A 14,926-nucleotide genomic window follows, 5' to 3' on the forward strand; every position below is an offset into this window, starting at 1 on the left:
TGCCAATAGCCTCCAACTGTCCCACAGCACCAGTCCTCACCTGTCCGGCTACATCATCTCCCACTCGTTTACCTGTTTCCACATTTTTTGCTCTCACACTCACCACACTCTCTACAATCCCTGTTTCATCTCTCACGATATTCATCCCTACTTCCTCCAGAGTAGCACCTGCTCCCAGGTGGCCTGAGCCACCAAACGCACTCCGTGTCTCAGAGACACCGGCGTCGCCCCTAAGGACGCCATCCCCGCCACGAGGCACGGAAAAACACTCACGAAAAAGTATTAACCGTACTTGCAAAGAGTACAAAGAAGAAGAAGAAGAAGAAGAAGAAGAAGAAGAAGAAGAAGAAGAAGAAGAAGAAGAAGAAGAAGAAGAAGAAGAAGAAGAAGAAGAAGAAGAAGATTTGCACAGCACTCGCAGAAATAATAAGAAAGACAATTCCATTAATGATCAAAAACGTTTATTGTGGAATATTTCTCATCATATTATATGATTAGAAACAGCCAATCAACTCAAGTGCTTTATTCAGCTGCTTCTTTTCCCTGTAAAAAAACAAACAAAATATAAATACATACAGTGTATATGCACAATTATAAACATCATACTCTGCATACATCTGAATGTTTTCTCTGTCGTTCATTTCATAAAGATTTGGGCTATATTTGTTCTGTCAAGACTTAAGTATTGCATTAAGAGATATTTAATTTAATTTTCATTCATAAAAGCTGAAATGTCTTTATAGTTACCTTGCCAGAGTCACGGCTCTTTGCTCTCAGTTTGTTGACCTGGGACTCTGCAATGTCAGCACGCTCCTCAGCCTCCTCAAGCTCATTTTGAACCTTCCTGCACTTGGACAGATGTGTATTGGCTTGTTCCTCCTGGAATAAGAGAAACATAGTTTAAGGTACAGAAACCATCAAACACTTTGAAATATAATATAAGAATGTGATGTTAATCTTAACAATCAGCAAGATTTGCTGGTAACAATAATTTTCCCATATCTACAAAACAATATATATATTGTCCTTACCGCCTCCTCAGCCTGCCTCTTGTAGGCCTTCACCTTCAGCTGCAATTTGTCAACCAGATCCTGCAGCCTGGCAACATTTTTCTTGTCCTCCTCAGTCTGTGCCAATTTAGATTTGCATGTTTCAATATTTTAAAAGGTTTCTATATTAGATGAAATGATATTGTACATTTTAATGATGAAAGTAACCATACCTGATAGGTGAGCTCCTTAACTCTCCTCTCATATTTGCGGACACCTTTAACAGCATCTACTCCACGTCTCTGTTCAGCCTCAACCTCTGCTTCCAGCTCACGCACCTTTTGAATAACATTAAAACATTAAGTATCCAGCTTGTTTTCAAAGGTTTCTTTCAGCTATATAAATCTTAGTATGACTTTTTTTACCCTAGACTCCAGTTTCTGGAGCTGCTTCTTGCCCCCCTTCATGGCCAGGTTCTCAGCCTCATCCAGACGGTGCTGCAGGTCCTTAACAGCAACCTCCAGGTTCTTCTTCATCCTCTCCAGATGAGCACTAGTATCTTGCTCCTTCTTCAGCTCCTCAGCCATCATAGCAGCCTACAGGAGATATCGAAACATGTTAATTAGAAAAGTCAACAACAAAAATGGCCGTTAAAAGTAAGAACACATGGCATTGAAACCTACATCAGTGATGGCCTTCTTGGCCTTCTCCTCTGCATTCCTTGCTTCCTGCACAGTGTCATCCACTTCACCCTGGACCTGGACCAGGTCTGTCTCAAGCTTCTTCTTGGAGTTCACAAGGCTTGTGTTCTAAAAGGTAAACATATTTAGCCTCTGAAGTCATCACATGCCTAATATTCATGTTAGTTGAAATTGTATTTGATTCTTGAATTATTGAAATGATTAGGTTTGTTCACCTGAGAGTGCAGAAGTCCAACACGCTCACTGGCATCAACCAGCTCTTGCTCAGCAATTTTGCGACTTCTCTCTGTCTGTTCCAGAGCAGCTCTAAGTTCCTCAATTTCAGCCACCATAAGACCGTTTCTACGATCCACCATAGCAGCCTGCTCCTTGAAGTCGTCCTGGGCTCTGACAGCATCATCAAGGTGCAGTTGTGCATCCTAGTGAGAAAAAGATCAGACATATATACCGTAATTTTCGGACTATAAGCCGCGTCTTTTTTCCAATTTTTCGACGCTGCAGCTTATATAACGGTGCGGCTAATCTATGGATTTTTACAGCTAACGGCCACTAGGGGACCTCCTAAATCTATGGATTTTACAGGTTACAGTCCACCACCTTTAACTCTATGGGCTCTATGGCCGGTCCGCGGACCCCCAACTTTAAGCGGCGGGTTCCAGCAGGAAAAGCTGGAGGCCGGATAAGAGTGAGACAGGTAGCGCGCAAAAGTAAAAGTGGAACCGAGAGTGGTACGAGAGACAGAACGAGAGCAAGACAGACAGACATTAAGAGAGCGAGACAGTTTGTCCCCGTACCACTGGTTGAAAACCGCTGCTGTAGATCACTGCCGGTACGTGCGCTGGGAGCGCACCGTTTAAGTTTGAAAGTTGAAAAGTGTGTGTGTCTGAAACGCTATGTGATACAGTACAGTTTACACAGCACATGTTCTGTAGCTACTATTGCACGAAATGCTAACACTTGAATACATTATGCAAATATGCAACTTGTTCATTGAAATGTTAATAAATGGGAGCTTCCTCAAACAGCCATCTCTTTTCCGACAATCCCCTCTGTGCACGAACCCTTACATATGGTAATTAAACATTAAAACACCTGCGGCTTAGAGTCCAGTGCGGCTTATATATGTACACATCATTCAATTTAGCTGCTGCGGCTTATATTCAGGTGCGCCTTATAGTCCGAAAATGACGGTACATGAATGCCAAAATGTAGCCCAATCTACCATAGTTGGAAAAGCAACTGTTCCTTTTCTATACCTTCAGCTGTGCCTGCACATTCCTGAGCTGCTTCGTGGACTCAGCAGCCTGGCGGTTGGCATGGCTGAGCTGAATCTCCATCTCATTCAGATCTCCCTCCATCTTCTTCTTGATTCTCAGGGCATCGTTTCTGCTCCTGACCTCAGAATCCAGAGTGCTCTGCATGGAGTCAGTCACTCTCTGGCTGTTCCTCTTGATCTGTTCCATCTCTTCATCTTTCTCTGCCAGCTTCCTGTCCACCTCACCCTTAATCTGGTTGAGCTCCAGCTGGACACGCAGGATCTTAGACTCTTCATGTTCCAGAGTTCCCTAATGAAATCAAACAATTAAACACTCATCTTTGCCTTCAAACACTGATATATTTATCAATGATTTTTAATGTTATGAACTCCAAGGAAAGAAATACCTCAGCCTCTTCAAGAGCTGTCTGGATCTCAGTCTTCTCTGTCTCCACCTGCTTCTTTGTCTTCTCCAGCTCATGGATGCTCTTGCCAGTCTCACCAATCTGTTCAGTCAGATCTGAGATCTCCTCTGCAGAAAGATACAAGGGGTTTATCACATTGTTGAGCCTTAAATGGTAAAATATCAACAACAAAAATGTCCAACTCATGTTGAACTCTGTGACATTATGTAGAACTCACGTTGCAGATTCTTGTTTTCACGCTTCATGGTCTCCAGATGATCAAGAGCCTCCTCATAAGAGTTCTTCATCTTGAACAGTTCAGTGCTGAGAGAACGAGCCTCCTTCTGTGCTCCCTCAAGCTCTGCCTGACCCTCCTCGTACTTCTGCTTCCACTCTGCCAACACCTGAATAATACAATTCATACAGTTTATTTGGTTGTGTTAAAATATCAGGGCAAAATAAATATTCATGTCATTGTTTGTGTGTTTTGACCAAACACAGTAAATGGTGTTACCTTGTCAAAGTTCCTCTGCTTTTTGTCCAGGTTGGCAGCAAGGCCATTGGCCCTCTCCACATCAATCATGAGGTCCTCCACCTCACTCTGGAGCCTCTGTTTGGTTTTCTCAAGAGAAGCACACTTGGAATTCACTGCCTCAATCTGTTCCTCAGCCTCCTGAAGGCGCTGGGCAAGCTTTTTCCTGTTTGAAAATGGAGGTATTTGTGGCTCAGTTAAACTCATAAAGTTAAAAGTTATTTTCTAGTTATATTTGCATAACCGAAACAACTAATTACCGTATTAATTAATCTAAAGGATTGGCCTCAAAGTAAGAAGCTATACACATTTTAAAATACTAATGTTATTACCAGCAATTCAGGAAACAGTAGAGTTGTTGCTAAAATGCTACACTTCTGGCCATCTAACAGTTTGAATGTCACTCACTTGGATTCCTCAAGCTCCTCAGTGCGCTGGATAGCATCAGTTTCATACTTCGATCTCCACTGAGCCACCTCACTGTTGGCCTTGGACATTCCACGCTGCAGCTCAGCCTTGGCCTCCTGCTCCTCTTCAAACTGCTCCCTCAGCAGATCACAGTCATGGCGGGCTGATTGCAGGCCATGGGCAAGAGCATTCTTGGCCTGTTGTAAGAAATATTATTAACCTTTACACAATTTCTAAATCACAAACAAATCATACAAATATATACTATTTTAATGGTTTCTTACCTTAACCTCCTCCTCAATCTGTCTCTTCAATTCATCAATCTGCTGTGTGGAGGCCTGCTTGCCTCTGGTCAACTGAGAGACAAGAGCTTCCTTCTCTTCAACTTGACGGCTGAACTCACCTTGTGTGAAAGATATTATAATACGTTAGTTTGTGTTACGTTTCTCAATCATATACTCCACAGATGGTTCACCAAAAAACATGTAGATACCATTTTCTGTCAGGAGACGTGCTTTCTGTGAACTTGTGTCATTGATTTGGCGAACGTTTTCATCATTCTTGGTCTTCAGTTCGCTAAGTTGGTCCTCAAGAGTACGGCACATCTTTTCAAGATTTCCCTAATGAGGAAGAAATCAACAAGATCAGTGATCAGATTTTATTCACAAAATAATGTACATGATGTACTATATTCATATTGGTAACAATAATAATATAATAAAAAAAGCATGTAATGCTAGTGTACCTTTGCCTTAGCAACATTCTCCATGTTGCTAGAGAGGTCATCAATCTCCATCTTGTATTCACTCTTTTCCTTCTCAAGCTTCTGCTTGACACGCTGGAGGTTGTCAATCTGCTCTCCCAGCTCAGCAACACTGTCAGCCTGCTTCTTGCGAAGGGCAGCAGCAGTTGCTTCATGCTGCAGAGTGGACTCCTCAAGATCACGACGGAGCTTCTGGAACTCAGCCTCACGCTTCTTGTTCATCTCAATCTGAGCAGAGGTGGCACCTCCAGCCTCCTCCAGCCTCTCACTGATCTCCTCAAGTTCCCTGGAGAGGTCAGCTCTCTGCTTCTCAACCTTGGCACGAGCTGCACGCTCAGCCTCAATCTCCTCTTCCAGTTCCTCAATACGAGCCTGTTGAATGTAGATGGTTTCTCTTTTAGCAATCATTCACTTTATTACACATAATAACACATGTATGCAGTATTGTTAAGTGTAACACAATATCTCACCTGGAGCTCCTTGATCTTCTTCTGGAGCTGAGCACCCAGAGACTGCTCATCTTCAATCTTGCTAAGGAGCTGACTGCATTCAAAGTCCTTCCTGTGAACAAAATTGATAAAGTGCATTGAGCTCATGCAATTGAACACTTCTTTAAAAAAATGTATGTTGTTTAAACAGAAAAACTAAGTTACTTTTTGAATTTCTCATCAGACTGCTGCTTGTCATTCTCAAGATCCATGACGGATTCCTGGGACAGTTTGAGATCACCCTCAAGCTTTCTCTTGGTTCTCTCCAGGTCCATACGCAGCTTCTTCTCTTGCTCCAGAGAACCCTCAAGCTAAACAAAGGTATACATTTTTAATTATCATGTTCAAGAATAATCTTGAATATCCAAATCAAGTGACTTTAAACTTACATCATCCACTTGCTGCTCAAGCTTGGTCTTGGCCTTGGTCAGAGTGTTGACTTTGTCTTCCTCTGCCTGCAGGTCATCAAGAGTCTGCTGATGAGACTCCTGAAGGGCTTTCTTTTCCTTGGTCAGCTTAGCAATGCTCTCATCCTGAGAGGCCATCTCCTCGGTCAGGTTCTTCACCTAAGTGTGCAAGAAAGATTTTGTTAATACAAATAAATAATTATAATCTCACTACCTAATGGACAGATCATTGATTACAAACCTTGTTCTCAGTGGCATGTTTCTCCTTTTCCACTTTGGCCAAGGTAAGCTCCAGGTCATCAATATCCTTCTTGAGCTCAGAGCATTCATCCTCCAGCTTTCTCTTCTTGGCAGTGAGCTCAGCATTCATTTCCTCTTCATCCTCCAGTCTCTCAGTTGTCTCTTTGAGTTTGGCCTCCATCTGAATCTTACTCTTGATGAGTCCCTCACATCTCTCCTCAGCATCAGACAGATTGTCTCCTTCCTAGACCATTTTCATAAAAATACATGTTAGCTCTTATATATTCACAAACATGAAAAAGCGTATTTGTCTGTTGACGTGTACTTACAGATGCTACTTGCAGAGCCAGATCAGTCTTCTCCCGCAGAAGGGAAACCATCTTCTCCTCCAGTTCCTTCTTCTTGGCCAGGGCAGTAGCCAGGTCAGTTGTCATTTTTTCATAGTTCTCCTTCATATTTGCCAGCTCCTTCTCAGTTTCAGCACTCTGCAGCAGAGGCTTAATCTTGTAGTAGACCTTCATCCATGGCCAGTGTTTGACATTCATGAAGGAGCGCACGTTGTACTGGATGGTGTATACGGCTTCCCTGCACAGAGAACAATGGTTTTAGACAATATCTTTTTTTTCTTTACACCATTGATCAGAATTAGCAGTTTTCAACGTGCCTCCTTGCTGTCATCTTCACAAACTCCGTTCTCATGAGATAACCACGACACAAAGCCTGAGTAATTCTGACCAGAGATGCCAGTTTCTCGTCTCTCATCTCCTCAAGGGTACCCAGCAGGCCAGCCTTGAAGAACACCTGAACAAACAGAAACAAAATATGTTTTCAGAATCAGAATACCTTTTTTCAAGGAGGGGAAATATAAATGATGAATTCAATAATGAACACTTGAAACACTGTATAAAAAGCAAGCAAAGAAACAAAATGAAATATGTGACTCCTATTTACATGATGGTTTTTGGTTGGATGGAATGGTTTTAAGGCCAAGTCTTAATGACTTGTTTCATCATAATCAAGGAAGTATTGTTTTTTATTTTTTATTATTTGCCGGGATGGAAAACGAGAGGCTACCAGAGTTGACCTCCTGAGGTAGTTTCATTAATTACATGTATAATACATACTACCGTAGTCAAAGTAACATACAACAAATACACTGTACAGCGTCTTTGGTAAATATTCATTAGCTCAGTTATGAAGTAAATGTAAAGTACTTACCTTGGTGTGTCCAAATTTATATTCATCATGAGGAACATCAATTGACCCAAGCAGCTTCTCTGAAGCCTTCTTGTTGTCCATGAACTGACCGTCAGGGATGACACCGGCATTCAGCACCTTGTATCTATATGAAAGAGTTTATTGTCAGGAGGAGTATTACATTGTAATAATGAGAGGTTAAAATTATATGTATAAAAACTAATGCTGTCAAAATTATCGCGTTTAAAGCAGTAATTAATTTTTTGAATGAATTGCGTTAAAATATTTAACGCATTTAACGCATGTGCAGAATGGCCCGCCCCAGAATGGCCCGCCAGGGTATGGCTGGGGTAGGCTACACCCATACCAAGAAATATCTTAGCCCCACCATGAAAAATGATGTTGCACAGACAGCAGTAAGATTGATTTCAGTAGCCACTTGTCTGGAAATACCGAAGACCAGAAACGGTTTTGAAAACTTTTGTCACGTAGTGATCGTCTTCTCAATAGAACATCTTTGATAATGTCTTCTGGCCAATCAGAATCAAGATAACGGCGTGGTGATGTTGTTGCAGGAAGTCCCGACGGAGAATACTTTTGCTGTAGTACAGGGGTGCACATAACTGGTATGCAGGTTATGTGTGTAATCTGAAATGCGTACCGTCACTTGTGTCACAAAGCGCATTTGAGTACCGACGTACTTGTGAAGCTTTTCCAGAAGGCGGTTAGATCACCGGTCGACAGAGTCAGTCTCCGTGTGCACAGACAGGGCTGCTGTTAACGTCGGTCTGTACAATGGAATTGTGCCAAAACTACGCCAACCACCTGCGGAGGGAGACTCCCCCCCTTCACTAGAGAACTGCGCTAAAACAGCTGATCACAACGTTCACACTCTCTGGCCACGAAGTACTCCACTAGCCCCCCCCCGTTGACTTTCCTGAAGTACTCCCCCGTTGATAGAAATGAACACGTAATTAATTAAGACCCCATGGTTTGACGATTGACAGGTGTGTGGGCTGTCTTTCATTTTGACACACAGAATTTTTTTATAATAAACATACATACTGTATGTTAAATGGATATATCCACCTTCTTTCATTTCTCTTTCCATTCACACAACAATATACATAAAGAAATGGCATATTTTCATCATGATTAATACATTTTTAAGCTGTGATTAATCTGATTAAAAATGTTAATCGTTTGAAAGCCCTAATAAAAACATTATACCTCTGCTTGAAATCAGCATAGAGGATCCTGCTGGGGAAACCTTTTCTGCAGATTCTAATACCCTCCAGGACACCATTACACCTGAGCTGGTGGATAACCAGGTGGTTCTCCATAAGACCTGAACAAAAACATATTATACATTTAATTATTTGAATAAATAGTAGGTATTTCTGTTGATGCAGCACAGAATTAAAAACCAAACCAGTCCTCAATACTGTTGTATATGTACCTGGAGTCTTTATCTCATTGGGAATCAGACAGCGCACAAAGTGAGGATGGGTGGCCCTCAAGTTAGTCATCAGCTTGCCCAAGTTCTCCTGTAATCCATAATGGTGTCTCATGTCATGAAATGCCACAATTGGGAGTTTTAGTTTAAACAGAGATCTATTAGATATGTTTGCTTTTAGAAAACTTACCCTGAACTGCGAGGACACAGTCTGCATAGAACCACCCTTCTTCTTGCCTCCCTTCTTAGTAGTATCTGTTGATGTTTTGTTAGAAAGTCAACAAATTAGCATAAACAAGTAATAGTTGATGAGATAAAATAATATTACAAATATACATTTGATTTGTAAAAAGTATATATTATCTCTGGTTTTAAATGTCTTTACTGTAGTTACTCTCTTACCCTCAACTATTGGAGGATACAGCGAAACCAGCAGTTTCACTGAGGATTTCATGTACAGCTGAATGACAGAGTCATTCAGGGGATCCTTGTTCTTGTCCAGCCAGCCAGAGATGTTGTAGTCCACGGTACCAGCATAGTGCACCAGGGAGAAGTGGGCCTCAGCCTTGCCCTTTGCGGGCTTTGGCTTCTCAAATGCTCTGTTTTTGCCAAGATGCTGGTCATACAGCTTGTTCTTGAAGGATGTGTCTGAGGCCTTGGGGAACATGCACTCCTCTTCAAGGATGGAGAAGATGCCCATGGGCTTGAAAAGGTTGAAAGAGGAATATCATTTAGTGATACATTATAACAAATAAAAATTCTGTTACATATGATGTATGATATAATAAATTAAGTGTTTACCCTTTCAATCAGCTCAATGCAGGCAGCCAAGTCCATACCAAAGTCAATGAACTCCCAGATAATACCCTCCTTCTTGTACTCCTCTTGCTCCAGGACGAACATGGTGTGGTTGAAGAACTGTTGCAGTTTCTCATTTGTGAAGTTGATGCACAGCTGCTCCAATGTATTGAACTGCAAAAGGACATATCATCTTCATAATCTCTTATAGGCAATAAGAACTATTATTTATTGAAAAGTATCAACTGCTAAATTGTTCAAACTCTGGCTTACATCAAAGATTTCAAAGCCAGCAATATCCAGCACACCAATGTAGAACTGTCTAGGTTGTTTGGTGTCCAACATATTGTTGATACGGATGACCATCCACAAGAACATCCTCTCATAGATAGACTTGGCCAGGGCAGGCACTGAGTTGTTGACCTTAAAGAAAAAAAGTGATGTGATTTCATTTTTGACATATACGACTGGTATATTATATTATTTTCAAGATACATGCCACTAAAATTCAAAAACTAAACTAAAATTGAATCAAAGACACCATTGAATTTAGAATTCAATTAGAACTAGTACAGAAAATGCCAACTGACATTGCATATCTTTTTCCTAATGAAATCTGTACTACATCTTTTGTTTATAAACAGTAGAATGTTGGATATTGATCATCATTGTTTACCTGAGGTACAGTCTGTCCCTTGGTGACATACTCATTTCCGACCTTCACTCTAGGATAGCACAGACCCTTCAGCATGTCAGCGGAGTTCAGACCCAGCAAATAAGCAACCTTGTCAGCATCTGAAAATAATTCAGAAATGTCCATCATAATTTGTGAAGAACACAATGTTATCAAGAAATGTATCAATGTTGTTTCCAAGTTCTAAGCTTTGAGCTAAGATTAAATACTCACCGTCTGTGCCATCAGGCTCAGCCTGCTCCTCACGCTGCTTTTGCCTGAACTTCATGTTACCATGGTGAAGCACAGCACCGGTCATCTTGTAAATGCTCATCTTCTCTTCATTATTGAAGCCCAGGATATCAATAGCATTCTGATGTCAAAAGACACAAAAAACACAATTGTTCAAGCAAAAGTTCTTAAAAGAGTTGTAATGATGTTGCATTTGTTTCACAAAGTCTATTTAATCATGTTGAATTGAAAATTACTCACATCCGTGGCTTCCAGCTCCACTTTGTCATCAATGCTGGCCACAACGATCTTACCCATGCTACACATGGGGAAGTCGTAGGGGTTGGTTGTGAGGAGTGCCAGTTCTAGAATCCAAAAAAGATAAACATGTTAGTAGATATTTTTTATAAATGTAAAAGTCTAATAAGGTTGAAACAATTGCAATATCTAATTCTCCTTACCAAGGAGCTCTGGTATGTGGCCGGTCATCATCTGGTAGAAGATATGGTAGCCTCTCTCTTCCTCAAGCTGGAATGTCACTCTAGACTTCTCCAGCAGATCTACAAGTTTTGATCATGTCAGTGCCAGGCTAAATCTGACTTACAGTAGTTTGTATACACTATAAGGATTGTTACTTACAAGTCTCAATATCAGCACTGGCCAGTTTGCCAGCTGTGTTGAAATGGATTCTGATGAATTTACCCTGTTTGGAATAACATAATCATTAAGGTCCCTCCACATGTGCAATGTAACAATGCTTCTCTCGTGTGTAGAAACTGTTCCATACTTACAAAACGAGAAGAGTTGTCATTCCTCACAGTTTTGGCGTTACCATAAGACTCAAGCAATGGATTGGCTGCAATAATCTGATCCTCAAGTGACCCCTAAAATCCAGGTTAAGAATAGCTGTCAGGAAACGACTTCATTTGTTCGTCCCTGAAAAAACTTCTAAAGATAAAGAATCCTGAATCGTCATCATCATAGAGTAACATACCTTTGATGCGTCTCTCTTGGGTCCAGAAACTGAGATTGTTGCAAAGTACTGGATGACACGCTTGGTGTTCACAGTCTTTCCAGCACCAGATTCTCCACTAGGTAGAGACAGAGATTATTAAGAACTTGACCAATATGTTTGATTAATCTCAATTTAAATTAAATTGGCACAATTGTAAATGTTACAAACTTACGTGATCAAGACAGACTGGTTTTCCCTATCTGTAAAAGTAAAAAAAACATAAACCAATCAAATACATGTTAAAACAGAAACCCTATACTGATGCGTTTTAAATGAGTGGTAATGACTTACCAGTAGCCATGAACTGATAAGCGTTGTCAGAGACAGAGAAGATGTGGGGTGGAGCCTCCATACGCTTCTTGCCTCTGTAGGCACTTACACATTCAGCATCGTATACTGGGAGCCACTTGTAGGGGTTCACAGTGGCACAGAACAACCCAGAGTAGGTCTACAATATATCATAGAGAATTGAAATGTAACTTCATGTTTCCACCAAACATTTTTCAGTCTCATTAGGCAATTAGTCTTACGTAGATCATCCATGCTGCATAACGCTCTTTGAGGTTATACAGCACAGAGGCTTCATTGAGATGGGTCATCATGGCCATGTCCTCAATCTTGTCATACTTGGGAGGGTTCAATGGGAAGACCTCCTCTTCTTTCACTACCCTCTCCTAGAACAGGAAATGTGTTACAATGACAAATGATCAAATTGAATTCCTTGTACACACTGATTTAATGATACGAACCTCCTCAGTTCCCAGTATTTTGACAGTGGCTTTGCCACCATCTTTCTTGAGGATTGTGGCCTTCACGTACAGCTCCTTGACATCAGACACAAAGCAAGCACTCTTGGCATCAAATGGTGCGTTTTGAGCCTCAATTCTTTCCCTCTCTGGCTTACGAAGGTAAATGGCAGCCTTGCCATACAAGGCCATCTCCGCGTCGGTACTCATGGTGGCAGTTTATTTCTGTGAAGTACACACAAGTAAGATAAATCTTATTAATCTTACTTATTTTAATGTTTTCAATCAATTGGATTCAACAGCCCAGAATGTCTGTCGTCAAACAGAGGCGTGTGGCGCAGTGGGTAGATCGTTGGTGTTCGGATCAGGGGAGCACAGGTTCAAACCCCACTGCAGTCAGCATGTCATTGTGTCCCTGGGCAAGACACTTCACCCCCACAGTATTGAGTATGTAAGTTGCTTTGGATAAAAGTGTCTAAACAAGTAACATATAATGGAATGTAATCAAAGTAAAAGAAGCATACTGTATCCCCATTACATTAAATTCTCCTTGAAATTGAAATGAAGGATTCAAATCAAATTCTCGTTAAATCGTCACACAAATGTGCACAGCAGAAGTGTAGTCTTTAAATTTAACCCATCCTAGTATTAGAAGCAGTGGGCAGCTACTATACAGGTCCCAGGAAGCAGTGTGGGGGTCAGCTGCTTTGCTCTCAGAGGTAAGAAGTAAACTGAAATGTGGATTGGTAACAGTCCAGACTTCAATTACTTTCCTGTGCACCGCTACCAGAACATATTCCAGTATGGAGTTAAAAGTAATTAGCTCATTAAAACATTTTTCTAACTTAGATTGACGGAATAAAATATATTTACAAATGTAATGTAGTTGAAATATGTGCATACCTGTTCCACTCTTATTGAAAAGTCAGAAATATTCCACAATCCTGTTGAGGAGATATCATATTGGTCTTAAATCAACAAAATTGTTCATGATAATTTTTACATTGAATTTGTATTTTAAACAAATTGAGAAAATACAGAATGCATTGAAATGCTATAAAACAGAAAGTAAGCCTACCACAAGCTGAAGTCTCCAAAAGTCTTCCACCACACCACCTCTGTCCTGTTAGGGCCCCCTTATATACGATCTGGCTTATTGCTTACGCAGCGTGGTTAAATATGGGCCGTAGCCAAATATGGTGTTGATAACAGGCATCGATTGGAACAGGTGTTCACAGTGCATCTTGTGTTTTGGCCCGGTACCAGAACAAAAATACTTGGGGTGCATCTGAGATTACAGGGGGTTCAGCAGTATTAGACATGAATATTCTAGACATTGTCTATTTTTATAGCAGGAGCTGCAAAAGGACCGCCTTACCCGACTGTACAGGCGAGTACTTGTTTAGATATACCTGGGCAGGCTCTGTCTCCTGGCACCTGCGGGTCGCCGAGAGGTGGGAATGTTTCGGGCGACGAAGCCTGCTGCTCCGGGGGCGAGCGCGGCGAGTCAGGTAGGGTTAAGTAAGTGTCCAGGACAGAGGGTAACGTGATGTCCCCATCTGACCTGTTGCTATTGTCTGCAGTAGATGCAGTGTCGTTGGCGTTTAGTGATGGTTGCTTTAACCATTTTCGTATACTTGATTATCCACAGATGTTTGTCAATACTGTGGAAGTACTTTGGAAATGATGCAGACGCAGCGGAGCAGGTCACGCGCACCTGACACAATTTGTTGTTTGTATATAACATTCAACTTGGGCTGCAATGCATGCCTATGCAGGGGTGTAACTTTGGTTTGAGAAGTGGTGGGGACACAAAACAGGGGGTCTGGGTGCTCTCCGCAATAAAACATTGAAAGAATCCCATTTCCTGCATTTCTTCAAACATTTATGGGCTATGGTGATAAAAAATACAGGCAAAAATGTAGTGTGTAACACATTCACCAAAAGTGAATGCTGAGCACAGAATTATTTATACGAAACAGTTTCGATCAAACCTCTCTAATATAAATGTAAAAATGTCAGTGTGTGCACCAGCACATCAGAAGTCTAGGTCGCTCAGGAGAAAATGGATACTGTGCAACAAAGGTGAAAAGACACAAAGCAGACGTTGTTTGGAAAAGGTAAAGAAAGCTATAATATGTATTCTCTCTTTCTTTCGGATAAACATTTGATAGACATATATATTCAGCTACCTTGAATTTGAGAGTATCCTGGTTTTAATTATTTGTACTTATTTATTTTATAACTATTTTGATATAATTTAGTGTTATTACTAATTTGGGAACCAAGACTCTGTATTTTAAATGTTATTTCAGATTCTTAAATAAAATGAAAGAAAACGTATCACATTACTTCTATACACATATAGTTATAGACTGTATATATAAATGGACGTAGGGTCCGTGACGTCACCCATAGAGAGGCGAAGTCCCGCCCATCTACTTCCGAGTCATGTGACCCCGGAAGCGGAAAATTATACATTGAAGTCAATGGAGAGAGAAAAGTCATCTTTCGATCCCGTTTGAATTGTGCCACGAATGACAGATGTTTGTCAAATTAAAAGAACATTTTGCAAGTAAAAAAATGTAAAATGTGTCGTAAAACTGTGAAGTTACACATTTTT

General features: G+C 40.9%; 1 protein-coding gene across 1 annotated transcript; it reads right to left on the reverse strand.

Moving 5' to 3' along the window:
* Positions 1–444: 444 nt before the first annotated feature.
* On the reverse strand, positions 445–13,465 carry LOC307042306 (myosin heavy chain, fast skeletal muscle-like). The gene is made up of 41 exons (XM_079686130.1): positions 13,382–13,465; positions 13,207–13,247; positions 12,307–12,528; positions 12,088–12,231; positions 11,849–12,005; positions 11,730–11,757; positions 11,537–11,633; positions 11,334–11,426; positions 11,182–11,245; positions 11,004–11,102; positions 10,804–10,907; positions 10,546–10,684; positions 10,315–10,433; positions 9,912–10,061; positions 9,642–9,812; positions 9,243–9,543; positions 9,031–9,095; positions 8,844–8,931; positions 8,615–8,732; positions 7,406–7,529; positions 6,852–6,988; positions 6,517–6,772; positions 6,189–6,431; positions 5,930–6,106; positions 5,706–5,851; positions 5,523–5,613; positions 5,035–5,424; positions 4,783–4,909; positions 4,574–4,692; positions 4,290–4,486; positions 3,864–4,047; positions 3,588–3,753; positions 3,353–3,477; positions 2,947–3,255; positions 1,906–2,109; positions 1,673–1,798; positions 1,415–1,585; positions 1,223–1,327; positions 1,032–1,127; positions 748–879; positions 445–543 (listed from the first exon to the last, which is right to left on the reverse strand). Exons 3-41 carry the CDS (start codon positions 12,511–12,513, stop codon positions 523–525), a joined length of 5,790 nt encoding a protein of 1,929 aa, XP_079542256.1. The 5' UTR covers positions 12,514–12,528; positions 13,207–13,247; positions 13,382–13,465; the 3' UTR covers positions 445–522.
* Positions 13,466–14,926: the final 1,461 nt, after the last annotated feature.

This window comes from Notothenia rossii (genome assembly GCF_949606895.1).
Source record: "Notothenia rossii genome assembly, chromosome: 6".
In the NCBI taxonomy this organism is placed as follows: domain Eukaryota; kingdom Metazoa; phylum Chordata; class Actinopteri; order Perciformes; family Nototheniidae; genus Notothenia; species Notothenia rossii.

Bases quoted from the DNA above. Each gene is read 5' to 3' on its own strand.
- LOC307042306 (XM_079686130.1), bottom strand. From the start codon at position 12,513: ATGAGTACCGACGCGGAGATGGCCTTGTATGGCAAGGCTGCCATTTAC. The intron at 10,434-10,545 runs GTGAGTATTTAA...AATTATTTTCAG, and splicing joins TGAGCCTGATGGCACAGACG to ATGCTGACAAGGTTGCTTAT. The intron at 8,932-9,030 runs GTAAGTTTTCTA...TATGGATTACAG, and splicing joins CTGTGTCCTCGCAGTTCAGG to GAGAACTTGGGCAAGCTGAT.